Raw genomic sequence first — 12,851 nt, 5'->3', positions numbered from 1 at the left:
AGCATTTCCCCTTCTCCTGCAGGAGAAATTGTTGGCGGTGTTTGAAGAGGCGCGACAGCGTGGCATCCTGTCTGAAACCATGCGCAAAGGCATTGTCTGTTTGATGCTTAAACCTGGGGGGATCCTGGTGATCCCTCCTCTTATCGCCCGCTTTCTATGTTGAATATTGATGTGAAGATCCTTTGCAAAATATTGGCCACTAGGCTTCGAGGAGTGATTCAGAGGTTGGTGCATGATGATCAATGTGGTTTTATTCCGGGTCATAGCACGACTTATAATTTATGTCGCTTGGCACATGTGCTGCATGAAACTCTGGGTGGGGAAGAAGAACTAGCACTAGTGACCTGGGGGGTGAACTTGCTATATACTGCACGCTTTGCGCGTGTTCGAGTGGGAGGAGAGCTCTCAGAATCGTGGGGGATTGGCATGGCTGTCCGCTCTCACCGCTTCTCTTTGCATTGGCTGTGGAGCCATTGGCGATCTGGATCCGAGAGGAGCTTCAACCTTGGGGTATCCGGGTGGGACAGACCACACATATACTGTCTCTTTATATGCGGATGATGCACTGGTGTATCTTCGTGAGCCCAGTGGTCCGGTGCCTGCATTGTTGCAGCTGTTGGAGGCTTTTGGGGCTGTGTCGGGCCTTCAAGTGAATAGGAAGAAGTCACTCCTGTTCCTGTTGGGTTCTCTCTGTGATGCCCCCCAGGAGAGGTGGTGGTGCTCTGATGGGAGCTTGAAAGCTTTCAATATTTTGGTAACTCACACTGCGGCAGCTCATGAAAAGTATAATGTGGAACGAGTGGTGTCCAGCCTTAAGCGTTCAGTACTGTTTTGGAATAGGCTACCTCTCTCGGTAATGGGGAGGGCGGCTGTAGCCAAGATGGTGTTTTTACCATCTGGTTCAGGACTCACTGTTCCTACTGTCTGCTCGACTTTTTAATCGACTACATAGCTTGTTGATTTTGTTAGTGTGGGCTGGGCGGCCTAGTAGGGTGGCATTGTCGGCGCTGCAGAGGGACATGGAAGAGGGAGGATTGGCAATCCCTAGCATTAGATGATGATATTATGTGGTGCACCTACAGCATGCTGCGAAGTGGATGACTGAGTAGGACAACTGGGAGAAAAGACTGTTTGTAAGACTGTTGGGTGAGAAGACGCTGGCGAATCTGCTGTCAGGCAGCCGGTCTGAGTCAGACGTAACATATCTGGTCAAAAAGACTGCCTGGATATGGGAGCATGCTGTCAAGAAAGTTCTCCGACGTGCCCCGTTTGATAGAGAATTAAAGATTTGGAACTTAGCCCCCTTTAGGGATATGGATACCTTAATGTCAATGGAAGGCTGGAGGCTGGGAGGATGTGAAGTGGTGGGAGACTTATACCTCGATGGAGAGTTTATCTCATTCCCGGACGCTCGGGATACGTTTGGATTGGGCTCAGGACAGATCTTCCAATATGCCAAAATGGAGAGTGTGGCTAGGGAGATCTGGTGTGGGTTTCTGCTGGCCCCTCAGGCACCGTCGGTGCTGAATGGATTATTATTTAATTGGGGTGACCAAGTGATAATTGGGGTGCTCACTTGGTTTTATAAAGCCCTTCAGGCGGATCAACCGGGTCCTAAGAGTGTTGCGCGCAGGGCACGGGAGCGTGAATTCGGAGAACCTATGGAGGATGAGGATCGGGCAATGGCCTTACCGCTGGTGCGTACGGTGTCCTGTAACAACAGGTTCAAATTATTACACTTCAACTTTGTGCACAGAACATACATCACACCTGACCGTCTCAATAAGATTGATGCAGCAAGGGAGGCGGGTTGTCCTAGATGTGGCCTGTTAGATGCTTCCTTTCTACACTTGGCCTGGTCCTGTAGATGGTGCACCGTTACTGGCGGGAGTTAGTTGGTAGAGTAGAGCAGGTAACTGGATTGGGGCTAGAAGTGGCGCCTGTGACATGCCTTCTAGGAGTGATGAGGAGGCTGTGGGGCAGGAATATCCCATACAAACGCACACAAGTGGCTTTGGTGTTGGCCAAACGCAGGGTGGCCATTGGTTGGATGAGTGCCCAGTGCCCATCCATCCCTTGCTGGATCCAAGATTTGATGGAATTGGGTGCTGCTGAAGAACAATATATCCGCATGACACGGAGAGGGGAAGGGGGCACTTACGGACGTGATTGGATGGGGGGGACATTACTCGATAGGTTCACTGGTGTGGAAGAGATTAGTACAGAGGGGAGTACGGATGAGGATGACTGATTAAGTGCCCCCTGTTTTGATTGGAAGAGCGACGACAAACTGTGGTGAGGTTGCGTCTACGCGATTCTTAAGATATGTAAGACTTGGTCTCAAGTAGATCCTTCTTGGGTGGGTGGATGGAGTGTAATTTCTGCTGCAGTGGGTGTTATAAATTCTTATTCCAGACTGTGTGCTTAATCTGTCCTATAGGAATGTGATGAAAAAAAGAACACTCTGTAATCTTTTGTACTGATGCGCACTGCACTGTAATGTTTTTGTTGGTTATGTTTTCTAAACTCAATAAAAACAGTTATTAAAAAATTTTTTAAAAAAAGTCTTGCATGAAATTGACTGGTGACTTCTCACCACACTCTTGTTTCACTAAAAGAAATTAGCAGGGATTTCTACAAAAGCTCTTCTTACTTCAGAAGTTACAGAAGCCGTGATGTGGTACTGCTCATTTATCCAAGCCATGTTGCTGCTCTCCAGAAAGATACCTGACACGTTTTTTTAAGGATGTGTTTTATCGTTTTATCCAGCTACTACTGGTCTCGTCCAACTCTGAGCGTCCTATGTCCAAATGAACAATGCAGTGAGAAGCATTGTCAGGAATGCTTGGTTGGAGTTTACCAGTCTCCCTCAAAAGACCCACACCTGGAGAACTTAGGCTGGTGTTTTTTTGTTTGACACATCTTTCAGCGACTGACTCACATTTTCCAATCATATTTTTACTCTGTTAGAGATTTCTGAGACATTGTGTTAACAAGTCACTTCCTTAAGCATATGTTGTCTTTGAGGCTAGCAGCATCCTCTATTTTTAGTTCCACGTGTGAGTCTTCAGTTTTAGCTGTAAAGTGGAGTCATGGACACTAGCCATGCATCTTTTTGTTTTTTTTGTTTTTACGTTTTGCCCTCTATTGCACTGTTTTACAGTTCATGTTCATATTCTGTGTTGCAGCCCTACCAGGGTGGAGAGGTTTTTATTTCACTCTTTATTTAATGTTTTTGTATATTGAGAGTATTCTACAACTTTCAATTTCCATGGCTCCAGTCCAGAATCCCTCAGCGTCACCTTTCTTGTTCCTCTCTTCACCATTGTGGCCAAGCAGGTGGGAGGTTTGAGCTTTTTCTGTTGGATAGTTTCACCGTTCTTGCTGAGGTCATGAGGCTACATTTGCAGTTTCTTCATTGCTGTTCTGTCTAGTCCTAGTTTATTGCTTTCTTCCTGACTGAAGTTCCTTACCGTTGTTCTTTATCAGAAAGGTTTAATTTGCTGTTGAAAAATACCTATATCCGACTCAGGGACAGTAGGGCTGTCTAAACCAATCATTATAATTTGATCATGTAGTGCCTCCTAGACCCTTTTTCCAGTTCTCCTGCCGTTCACCTCACCAAACCCTATCCTTTTTATGGTTGCCCAGCCATCCTGTTGAAAGAGATTAAAGACAGAGGATGCAGAAGGCAGTTGCATGGTAGAGTGTCAGTTTGGTGCATTTGCACTGCACACAAAACCCCGTTTTTTTTTTATTTACCTAAAAGTAGGCAGCAAAAATTCATGCCACGAACAGTGTACAAATGTGCACCCCAAGCAGATCAGAACACAAGTTATGTAACATATTACACAATGCATACCCATTATAGGATCTAAGCAGTCACAATCAAATATAATCCATTACTAAACAGCATGTTTAACAGTGTTCAATAGGATGCAGCCTTAAACAATGATAAGGCTCCCAAAAGAAAATTAAAATCGAATAGGAAATACTAACAAGTGAGAGAGTTGTTAGGCCAAAAGCTGCCATTGCTTTCACTGCTTTAAAGGCATACTCTGAACTTTACAAAACCCATTTGCAGCTTGAATCACAGACTTGCTAGGCAGGCAGATTCCTGTATTTAGGTGTTTCCTTTATATGTCTTATTTAACTTATAATATGATACACAACGTAGTCCTAAAATAATGGAACTAGTACTAACTATATCCTTTTCCACCTACTAACCTGCTTTGGAATATGCTGACATGCATAGCAGAGTAACCAATTTACTTTGTATGAATTACTTAACATTATGAGAATGATGGGAATGAAAATTAAAAATGATACTTATGTATGCAATATTGTTCTTGAAGAAGCAAAATATGTATGGGATGTATCCAAACCCTACCATTTGTCAAGACAATCATTGTATGAATCTGCAAAATCTCAAGAAAATGTTTAAAACTGTTAATAATCATACCAATCAAAAATGTATAAAAAGGTTTCTGAGGGAAAGAAGTTGTAGTTGAGGAGGAGATTGAGTTGAGATGCCCCAAAGACCAGAACAGTAGAGAGACTTAGAAGAGCTAACTGCAGAGAGCTGAAGCAAACTGTAGAAGACGCCGTTATCGATTACCACCACCTCAGTGTGGCTCTTGGGTCATCTGGGAATGGGATAGTTGTTTATGCCGCTGCAGAATAGACTTAAGCATTGTACTGAGACAGAGAGGATTCGATAAAGTGTTGTAGTATAATAGCGGTAAGCACTTGGAACTGATAGACATGAGAAGAGTGAATACTTTTTAACCTACTTGCGAAATAGTCACCGACTGAACTGACAATGAGAATTGGCTTTTACAAGTATTCTTTGATTCTGTAAGACAGAGACAGACAGAGTAGGGACAGATTCAGGACACAATTTATTTGTGTTTCTGTGAAACTTTATTGATTATTAAAGATTCTATAATATATTAAAATTCTCCAAAATTCTCTTCGTTGATCCTAAAATATAGACTTTAACTATAAGTTTGAAATGTTTTTGTTGCAGCTTATTAATACCTAACATCCACCTCACAGAAAGATCCATACTTAGGGTCCAGATAATGAGGAGTAAGTGGTAGCAGAGAAAAGTAGTTAATTTAAAATTGAGATGGTGCTTCTTTAATATATGTGCACCCAGCAGTTTATTGGTAGCAGAGGGACTGTTCAGTGCTAGGAAAAAAAAAACAAAAAAAAGCTGCAAATATTGAAAAGGCGTTAGGGGTTAAGAAGAAATAAAATAAAGTACACAGATGCTCAGAGCCAGATAGCAGTAGCGGACAAGGTGTGGTTGATGAGGCAGTCAAAGTTGCAGTTGCAGAACCGGTGAATGAGTTTGACAAGTGTGAGTATTAATAGGGTTGATGTTTCTTTTTTATGAGTCTGTAATACTGTGTTGAGTAAGTAAAGAGGTTATCTGACTAAGAAGTAGTCCAAGATCCCGGGATAGATCAATAAGGCATATAGAGAATTGTCTGCCAAGAGAAGTGTAAGTCATGAGATGTCATCAAAATTACACCATAATAGGGAAATATTAAATCTTTGTGTGACTGTACTAACAGAAATTGGTAATTGGGGACCCTGATGCACAAAGGTGACTCATCCCTAATTGGGTGACTTCCCGCAGGCCGAGAACTCACTTGAATAAATAGTGAATTAAAAAATCTGAAGGTTCTTAAAAGCCGTGTTCCAATAGATTGAGAAATAACTTATTTATTTCTTTAAAAGAAGCAGACAAACTTTAAAGAACATTTGTATTCTTAGCTGTTGAAACAGCGGAAAATTGTAAAGGGGGGTGAACCGCTGCAAAGAGTGAGTTGTGATGTAATAGAGTATGCGCGGCTATTGGTCAGTTGGTGTGAAAGTCGTGCTGTGATCAGTTGAAGTTTGGCAAAGAGACGCTTGGTTCTTGATTATTGTATTTCTGAGAAATTAGTAAATCAGACAAAAAAGGAGGTTGTGTTTCACTTATACTGAATCAGATTAATTTCATTGATTGTCTTGATAATCGTAACATTTTTGAAAGCAACTAGAAGGCCGATAAGAGGAGATGTAGTGATTCCGATTAGAGAGGGTGGGGAGACTCCTCTGGAAGGAACACCAACATATCATATGATGGTTGAACCAGTATTACATTCGTGTATTTGGCTTATTGAATGGATTGCTGAAAAGGAGGAATATTTGAGATTCCCAAGGGCCAAATACATATAAATTGAACCTAAGATTGCTAGGAAAGGACACCATGATGAGTACATTTTGTATGTTCCTCCGAAACTATTGGGATAGTATGCCATTATATGCACAAATCTTTCGGGTACTTGATTGCAACATTTTTTACTTACAGAGAGAAAAACTAATGGATGCCGGTCTTCCAAAATATTTCAAAAGAACAGAACTGTAGTAACAGTACTGCTAGAAACTGTATAAACTATTGTGGTTTAACTATTTGATTCTGAATTACTTCATTTTACCCTCATCGACTCACTGTCTGCCGGTCTTTCTTTGGAATGGGCAACTGTGATGCTGTAGCAGAGGCCTGTGAACTGATATTACATTGGACTATATTGCTATCTGCAAAAATTGATGTATTAATTACTCCTGTGCGCACCAATTTTAAACTGATTTCATACAACCGCTTTTAACCTTACTTTGTGCATGTTTCTTGTAACTGTTAAGCATTTCTTGAAAATGCCATTATCTTGCACCAGGTGTGTTTCTAATTTTTCCTTAAACTGTGCTGTATCCTTATTGTGACATACATTGCATTTCTTCCAACTCAGTTATTGCTGAAGCACTGGAAAAATGGAAAGCTGAGAAAGAGGCTAAGCTTGCAAGAGGTGACAAAGCTGAAGCTGAAGTTGAAGAAGAAGAGGAGGAAGTGAACATTTATGCAGTACACGATGATGAGGTATTTGAGAAAGTTGAGAGCAAGAATTTTTTTTGACTAATTTACCCATTGCTGTATTGGAGTGATGTATTCTTTGGCGCATACACTAAGTACACACATTTCAGAAAATCATTTTGCCTAGTTCAGCCATCTATATTCCAGCAGTTGTTTGTTGGCTTCTCCTTCTGTCATGTGGTAAAACCTTTAGTTCTTATTGCATCAGCAGCTTTTCAGGTGCCTTAGATTTTTAAGTGTTTATTGTTGTTGTTGGTACTGTTGTGTGTCAGTGCTTTCACCTTTCTCACGTAGCAAGGCATTTTCTAGACAATTTGGAGTTATTTGACAAAGCTTGCAATCTATTTCTGGAAATGGTCAGTGAGATCTGATCAGACATTGAAAGGCTAGAGTTAAAACAAGTCTGTATCTGCCAATCTTCCAACCAAGTCCATCATTTATACTTAAATCTGACTGATAACAGGACCTCATTAGGACAGGTCTAACCCATGGTTGTCACATTTTGAGTTTGTTACCCTACAAAAAGATATGTCGTTGTGATTTCTACAGAAAGTGTTTGCTATGGTCATAATTAAAACATTTCCCTCTTGCTATAGCTCTCTCTGCCTTTGCTACTTGAATCTGACAGTATTGCCAAACATCTGGAGAGTTGTAGTTAGCCCCATTAGGAAAAAGACTGCATTAGGACCTAGTGACCCAAGAAATATCCAGCCAAGCTCCGGTTTTTCCTGCATAAGTCTTAGGAGCAAGACAGTCTTTTCAGCTTTGTGTCTGTATTTGTTGCTTATTTAGACACTTTTGACAGTCTTGCCTATTGTGTATGCAAAGCTCTTTATGTGGACTGGATGTTGTGCTCTAAGTGTTTTCATACCACACTGGATATAGGAGGAAGAACACTTTGTTTTGCATTTCCTCCTTTATATTCTTCTCCTCTTCTCGTTTATGTATTTGGGTTGATGTGCAGTGAGGGCACTTCAAGTGGAATGACTCAAGTAGTCTGATTTTGAAGCATGTGTGGTCCCTGAACTGTTCATAAACTAAACCTATAAAGACGTTTTAGAACAATTGATGGTTATCGTTTGAATTGTCTATCAGAGTCATTCTGCAGCTGTGGTTGCTATTCCACAAGCTAAGCTTGGGGGATTTCCTTTTAATCTAAATTTAGGGCTACCTAAGTTTTGACTGCTTGGCCATGTGCTTACGTGTCCTTGCCATAGGTTTCATGGCTTTTTCACATATGCTGTTGTTGTTCTGTTCTTATTGCTCATAAGTCTGTACTCTTCATAAAGAAATATTATGCTGTCTGGTATATTCCCTAATAGACAATCCACATCTGGGTCAGGATAGGGCTTGCATTTATTTCTCTAGTGCAACGGACGTAACATTTGGAGAAGGTCATCTGCTGCCTCTTTGTCATTAAGTCGACCCAGCCAAAATTAGTATTGCCTACCTCCTGAATGTTTGCACTTGTTTTCATCAAAAGACATCTTTCTTTGTGTGCTTGTTGTGAAAGAGATTCACATTTTTGTTCCATGGTAAATTATTTGGGCCCATGTATGTTTTTCATTTTGCCGAGTGTGTCTTCAGGTCTGCTTTTTAAATCATCTTACAGTATTTATCCTGTAACATCGACATTGAGTTTGATGCATTTCAAACCAGTTTTAAATGGGCTTCTGTCTTTGTAGAGCTGCATAATCAGTCTTTGTAACTGCTTTAGAGTAATGGGGCGAGGAGGCATATGACTTCTTTATCAGTGCCTTGTTCTTCTTGGATCTTCAGGTAGGCTTTGGTACCATTGATCACGATAAAAAATCAATCAGTAAAATAATAAACACATTTGTACTCTTCTGCACTGTCCAATTAAGCATTTAGGGTTGTGCATGACAGTTTTTTAAATTATTATTTTATTACATTTTAATAAAATACATCATTAACATACGCACATTATGCTCTTTATAGCGTAGGAATACATTACCACACTTATAATGAACGAGGTACAAAAGGGAGCGGAAACAACAGAGGACAACAGCAGAAATTGTGTCAGTGGTAAATTCAGTAGTATCATGCAGTATCATGTATATACATTACACAAATCTAATTGCCTGAATTTAATGCTGATGACCTTTCAGGATGAGAAGCTGCATCACTCATTTATTGCATTTATACATTACTCAACTCTGAATCAACAATTTGACTGAGTAGTGGATCACAAATGTCTCTGAAGCTCGAAGAAGGGAGTAGAAAATCTGGATATATTTCAAGGTCATCTTTGTTAGTATATGAGATCTTTAACCCATTTATTTCGGTTGGGTATGTGGCCACATCCCAAGTGCATAGCAACCTTTCTTTGTGCAAGCAGCAGTGCTAGGGCAATGAACTTCTTCACACCTGCTGAAGCATGTTTGACAAATCCTAGTAGACGAGCTCTAGGATCTGGTGTAATGTGATAGTTTATCATTTTCTTTATCACCTCAGTAATTGTTTTTTCAGTATTTGTTGATTTTGGGAACACAGTAGCAGTGTAGTACATGATCCTATGGAATAGTAATCCAAGGTTCAGTCAGAGTTGCTCATGAAACCATAGTGCATCAAGACCAGGTCGTTGATGCAAAAAGTGCTTCCTTAAATTATTTTGTGAGGCTAGCTGTACTGGCAAGAAGAGGAGTCCACAAAATGTTCTGTGGGATAGTATTGTAACTATACATAAACTTAAGACCCAGTGATGAAATCCAGTTCAAACTCACCTACTGAATGTACTTAAGGTCCATACTTTCTAGCCCTGAAGAAGCTCTTGATGATGTGGGAGTGAAACACATTGGCTCTTGTCTTGTGATCACGAATTTGATATGAATAAAGAATCATTCTCCAAAGATTAAAGCATTTGGAACGTTTACTGAATTATTGGGTTCTTTGAATGAACATTACGAAAGAGTGCTTGTATTGTTCATTGTTGCCTCTCCCTATGATGTCATAAAGCATATTGGCTAAGGTAACTTTTCATCAGACTGAGTAGGTAGTGATAAATTCCGTGGAGAATAAAAGTTTATAATATGAAGCCTGCCATTTGGTGACAGGGTACTAGTTTGTGAACAACAGTAAACCCAGACCGCTTCAGATAATGCATTATCTAATTCTCAATTTCATCTATCCCTTTAAGTTAATTATTGTTGCTTCAGTCAGCATTAAGTTACATAAGCATGTAGTAAGATCCTTAGGGGGTTTAGCAGTGAGGAGTGTTAATGTATTGAAATAAGGGGGTCTCAGTGAAAATGAAGTAAAGGTGGCTCCGTAAGCAGCGCACAGTCTGTAATAAGGAAGTGGCCCAAGTGGGGTATGGTCATCAGCACTAGCCATGTCTTGTAGCTGAATAAATGTACCCTCTGGGAATATATTACAGAATTTGACCAGTTCAGCTTTGTACAGCAGTTGCAATGTATTCTCTTCACATGTTGAGGTAACATTTGGTAATTTTCCCCATGCCTATATTAAGTGGCTGACTTTGTCAATTTCAGATCTTCTGTTTGCTATTTCTTTGATAGAACATGACTTTAAGAGGAGTTAGTGATACCCTATCTCCCTAAATATCTAAATGGTGTGACAATTGGGGCAGATATATTTCCAGATCCAGTACTTGAAAGCCACCCTCATCAAATGGCGAGGTGGAATTTCCCATTTAAGCCAACTATGATGGCCTCCCCAAGCAAGCTTAATCAGTAAAGGTCTTAGTACATAAAAGTGTCTGGGCAGTAGGATATTAAACAGAGAGAAGAGGGGGATAAGCATCTTCATCAGCGCTGTCCTACCTGCCAAGAAGAGAGGAAGATTGGACCAACTCATTATCTGGGTCTTGAGACTGGTAAGTGCAACACCATAGTTTTCTTTGATGATTGCATCGGGACCCTGATTGTACCATACTCCAAGATAATTAAGATAGTCTGTATTCCACTCAATTGGATAGTCAAGGGGTAGTTTATGAGTAATTGAAAAAAGAAGGGACTTGTTCCAATGTATATTTGGGACTGAGGGGTATGCAAAACTTTGTATACTATTTTTGTATATTCTATAATAATAGGAAACACGTTGCCTTTCCAATCACCAGTATAGACAACCATCTTATCTACATAAAATGATATGAGTAATTGCTGGTCATCAAAGCTAATAGCAAAGTTTGCATTGTATTTTCTTAATCTGCATGCAAAAGGCTCTAATGCAATGGAAAACAAAATTGGAGACAATGGGAATCCCTGCATAGCACCACACGTTGTCATTTGTAGAACTTTTTACACATTTATGCTATCCTTTTCAAAACGTACATTTGTAAGAGATCTTCTGGGACCGTTGTAACGTAAGTTTGCTTTGAGTTGGTCAAATCACTGCATGTACCAGGCATGGAAAACTTTGTAATTAGAAGAAGTAGGAAAGGAATATGTGTGTTTTTACGCACAGAATATCATTAATTTCTGGATTAAGGGATTGGATTTGTGATTGTTTTACTAATTCAGTGCTTACAACAGTGCCTGAGTGGGCCAGAGTTTATTTATATTATTGGGTATGGGTTGCGATGGTTTGTTCTGTTTCATTTATTTTACAGAAAGGACAATGAGGAAATAGTGGTTGAATGTAGTCTCCAAGGTTATGTATCCTGTTATTAGAAATGGGGGTTCTGGTTGGCTAGGGTATGCACCTAAGCCAGGAAGAAACCTCAACTCTAGTCAGGGTGGGTAATTTACACACCAAAGGTAACCTGTGCTGACCCCCAGTAGCTTGGCACAGAGCAGCCAGGCTTATTACCAGAGGTCATGTGTAAACGTTTGCACAATACACCCACACACCAGTGACCCAATAAATATACCAAAAAAGAGAAACCACACAAGATTATATAAAAATACCTTTCTATATTGTATACATCATCAGGCCAAAACAACATATCTGGAAGTACTATGCATAGCATCTCATCACCGAATTGGTACTTATTACTCTGGGTAACACAACACCCAACAGGGACATAAATCACAATCAGAGGGAATACTAAGGGCACTAAAATGCAGTAGTTAGACACAAGAATTGCTGCCTGTCACAAGAAATGCACGGAAATTATGAACAAACACCTGAGTCAACACTTTGGGGGAGTACCATGTCCCTGTCTAGAAGCAGCACCCCTAATTCTCAGGGATTGGTAGAGTAACCCTCTAACCATATAGGATAGAACCATCTACATTCGTAGATACATCGCCCTTGCGCTTCTATTGCAGGAACATGGTAATTATGAATCCCCTGTGAGAAGAATGCACCAATGCATGGTAAGCCGCAGGATTTCTTGCGTGTCTCTTACAAAACTTATGGTAACTTCGACTGGGGTAGGGCTCATTTCATGATAGCGGATGGGGTCTCTATTGAGGGCCCGTGTGATGGATACTGCATGAGCCACCCTAAAGTCCAGGTGGGTGGCCCGTAATAATTCCTGCTGGGCCCAGACGGCTCACTCCCCGAGCGCTAGATCCTCTGCGTGTCTACTTTGCGGAATACTGCAGGTTCCAGCAGGAACCCCAGCCACCTCCTACTGGCGGATGGGGTCTCGGTAGCGATAACGATAATAGCGGACCTCTCAGGCACGAGAGCGGAGAGTCTTGACACTTCTCTTAGCCCACCCTGGCCCAAGGCACCAGACTAAAGACTGGTGCGATGAGTCCGGGATCAGAGAAGGCTGTGGCGACCTCCTTACTCGAGGGATAAGTGGAGTCTAGTGGTGCCTGGCAATGGGCGCATTCGATCTACAGCGCTTCCTCAGCTGGTGCCGGCCCAGGACGTCAGGCAGGGCTGGTGTGGTTTTCTCAACTGCCCGGCTCTGGGGATATTCCTTCCTCCTGACTTGAAGGGTGGCCGCAGCTGCCCCAGGACCCTTGTGTTGAAGGGGGATCCGTGGCCTTCC

At 41.3% G+C, this 12,851-nt stretch overlaps 1 protein-coding gene across 1 annotated transcript in view; it reads left to right on the top strand.

Moving 5' to 3' along the window:
- The window catches only part of ISY1 (ISY1 splicing factor homolog), a 195,148-nt gene that overhangs the window by 158,937 nt on the left and 23,360 nt on the right, over nucleotides 1-12,851 (top strand). The window contains exon 9 of the mRNA XM_069206637.1: nucleotides 6,801-6,928. Coding sequence (XP_069062738.1) covers nucleotides 6,801-6,928 — 128 coding nt within the window. The remainder of the gene's footprint in view (nucleotides 1-6,800; nucleotides 6,929-12,851) is intronic.

This window comes from Pleurodeles waltl, chromosome 9, assembly GCF_031143425.1.
Source record: "Pleurodeles waltl isolate 20211129_DDA chromosome 9, aPleWal1.hap1.20221129, whole genome shotgun sequence".
Classification (NCBI taxonomy): Eukaryota; Metazoa; Chordata; class Amphibia; order Caudata; family Salamandridae; genus Pleurodeles; species Pleurodeles waltl.
This window is presented reverse-complemented; position numbering and strand designations above follow the sequence as displayed.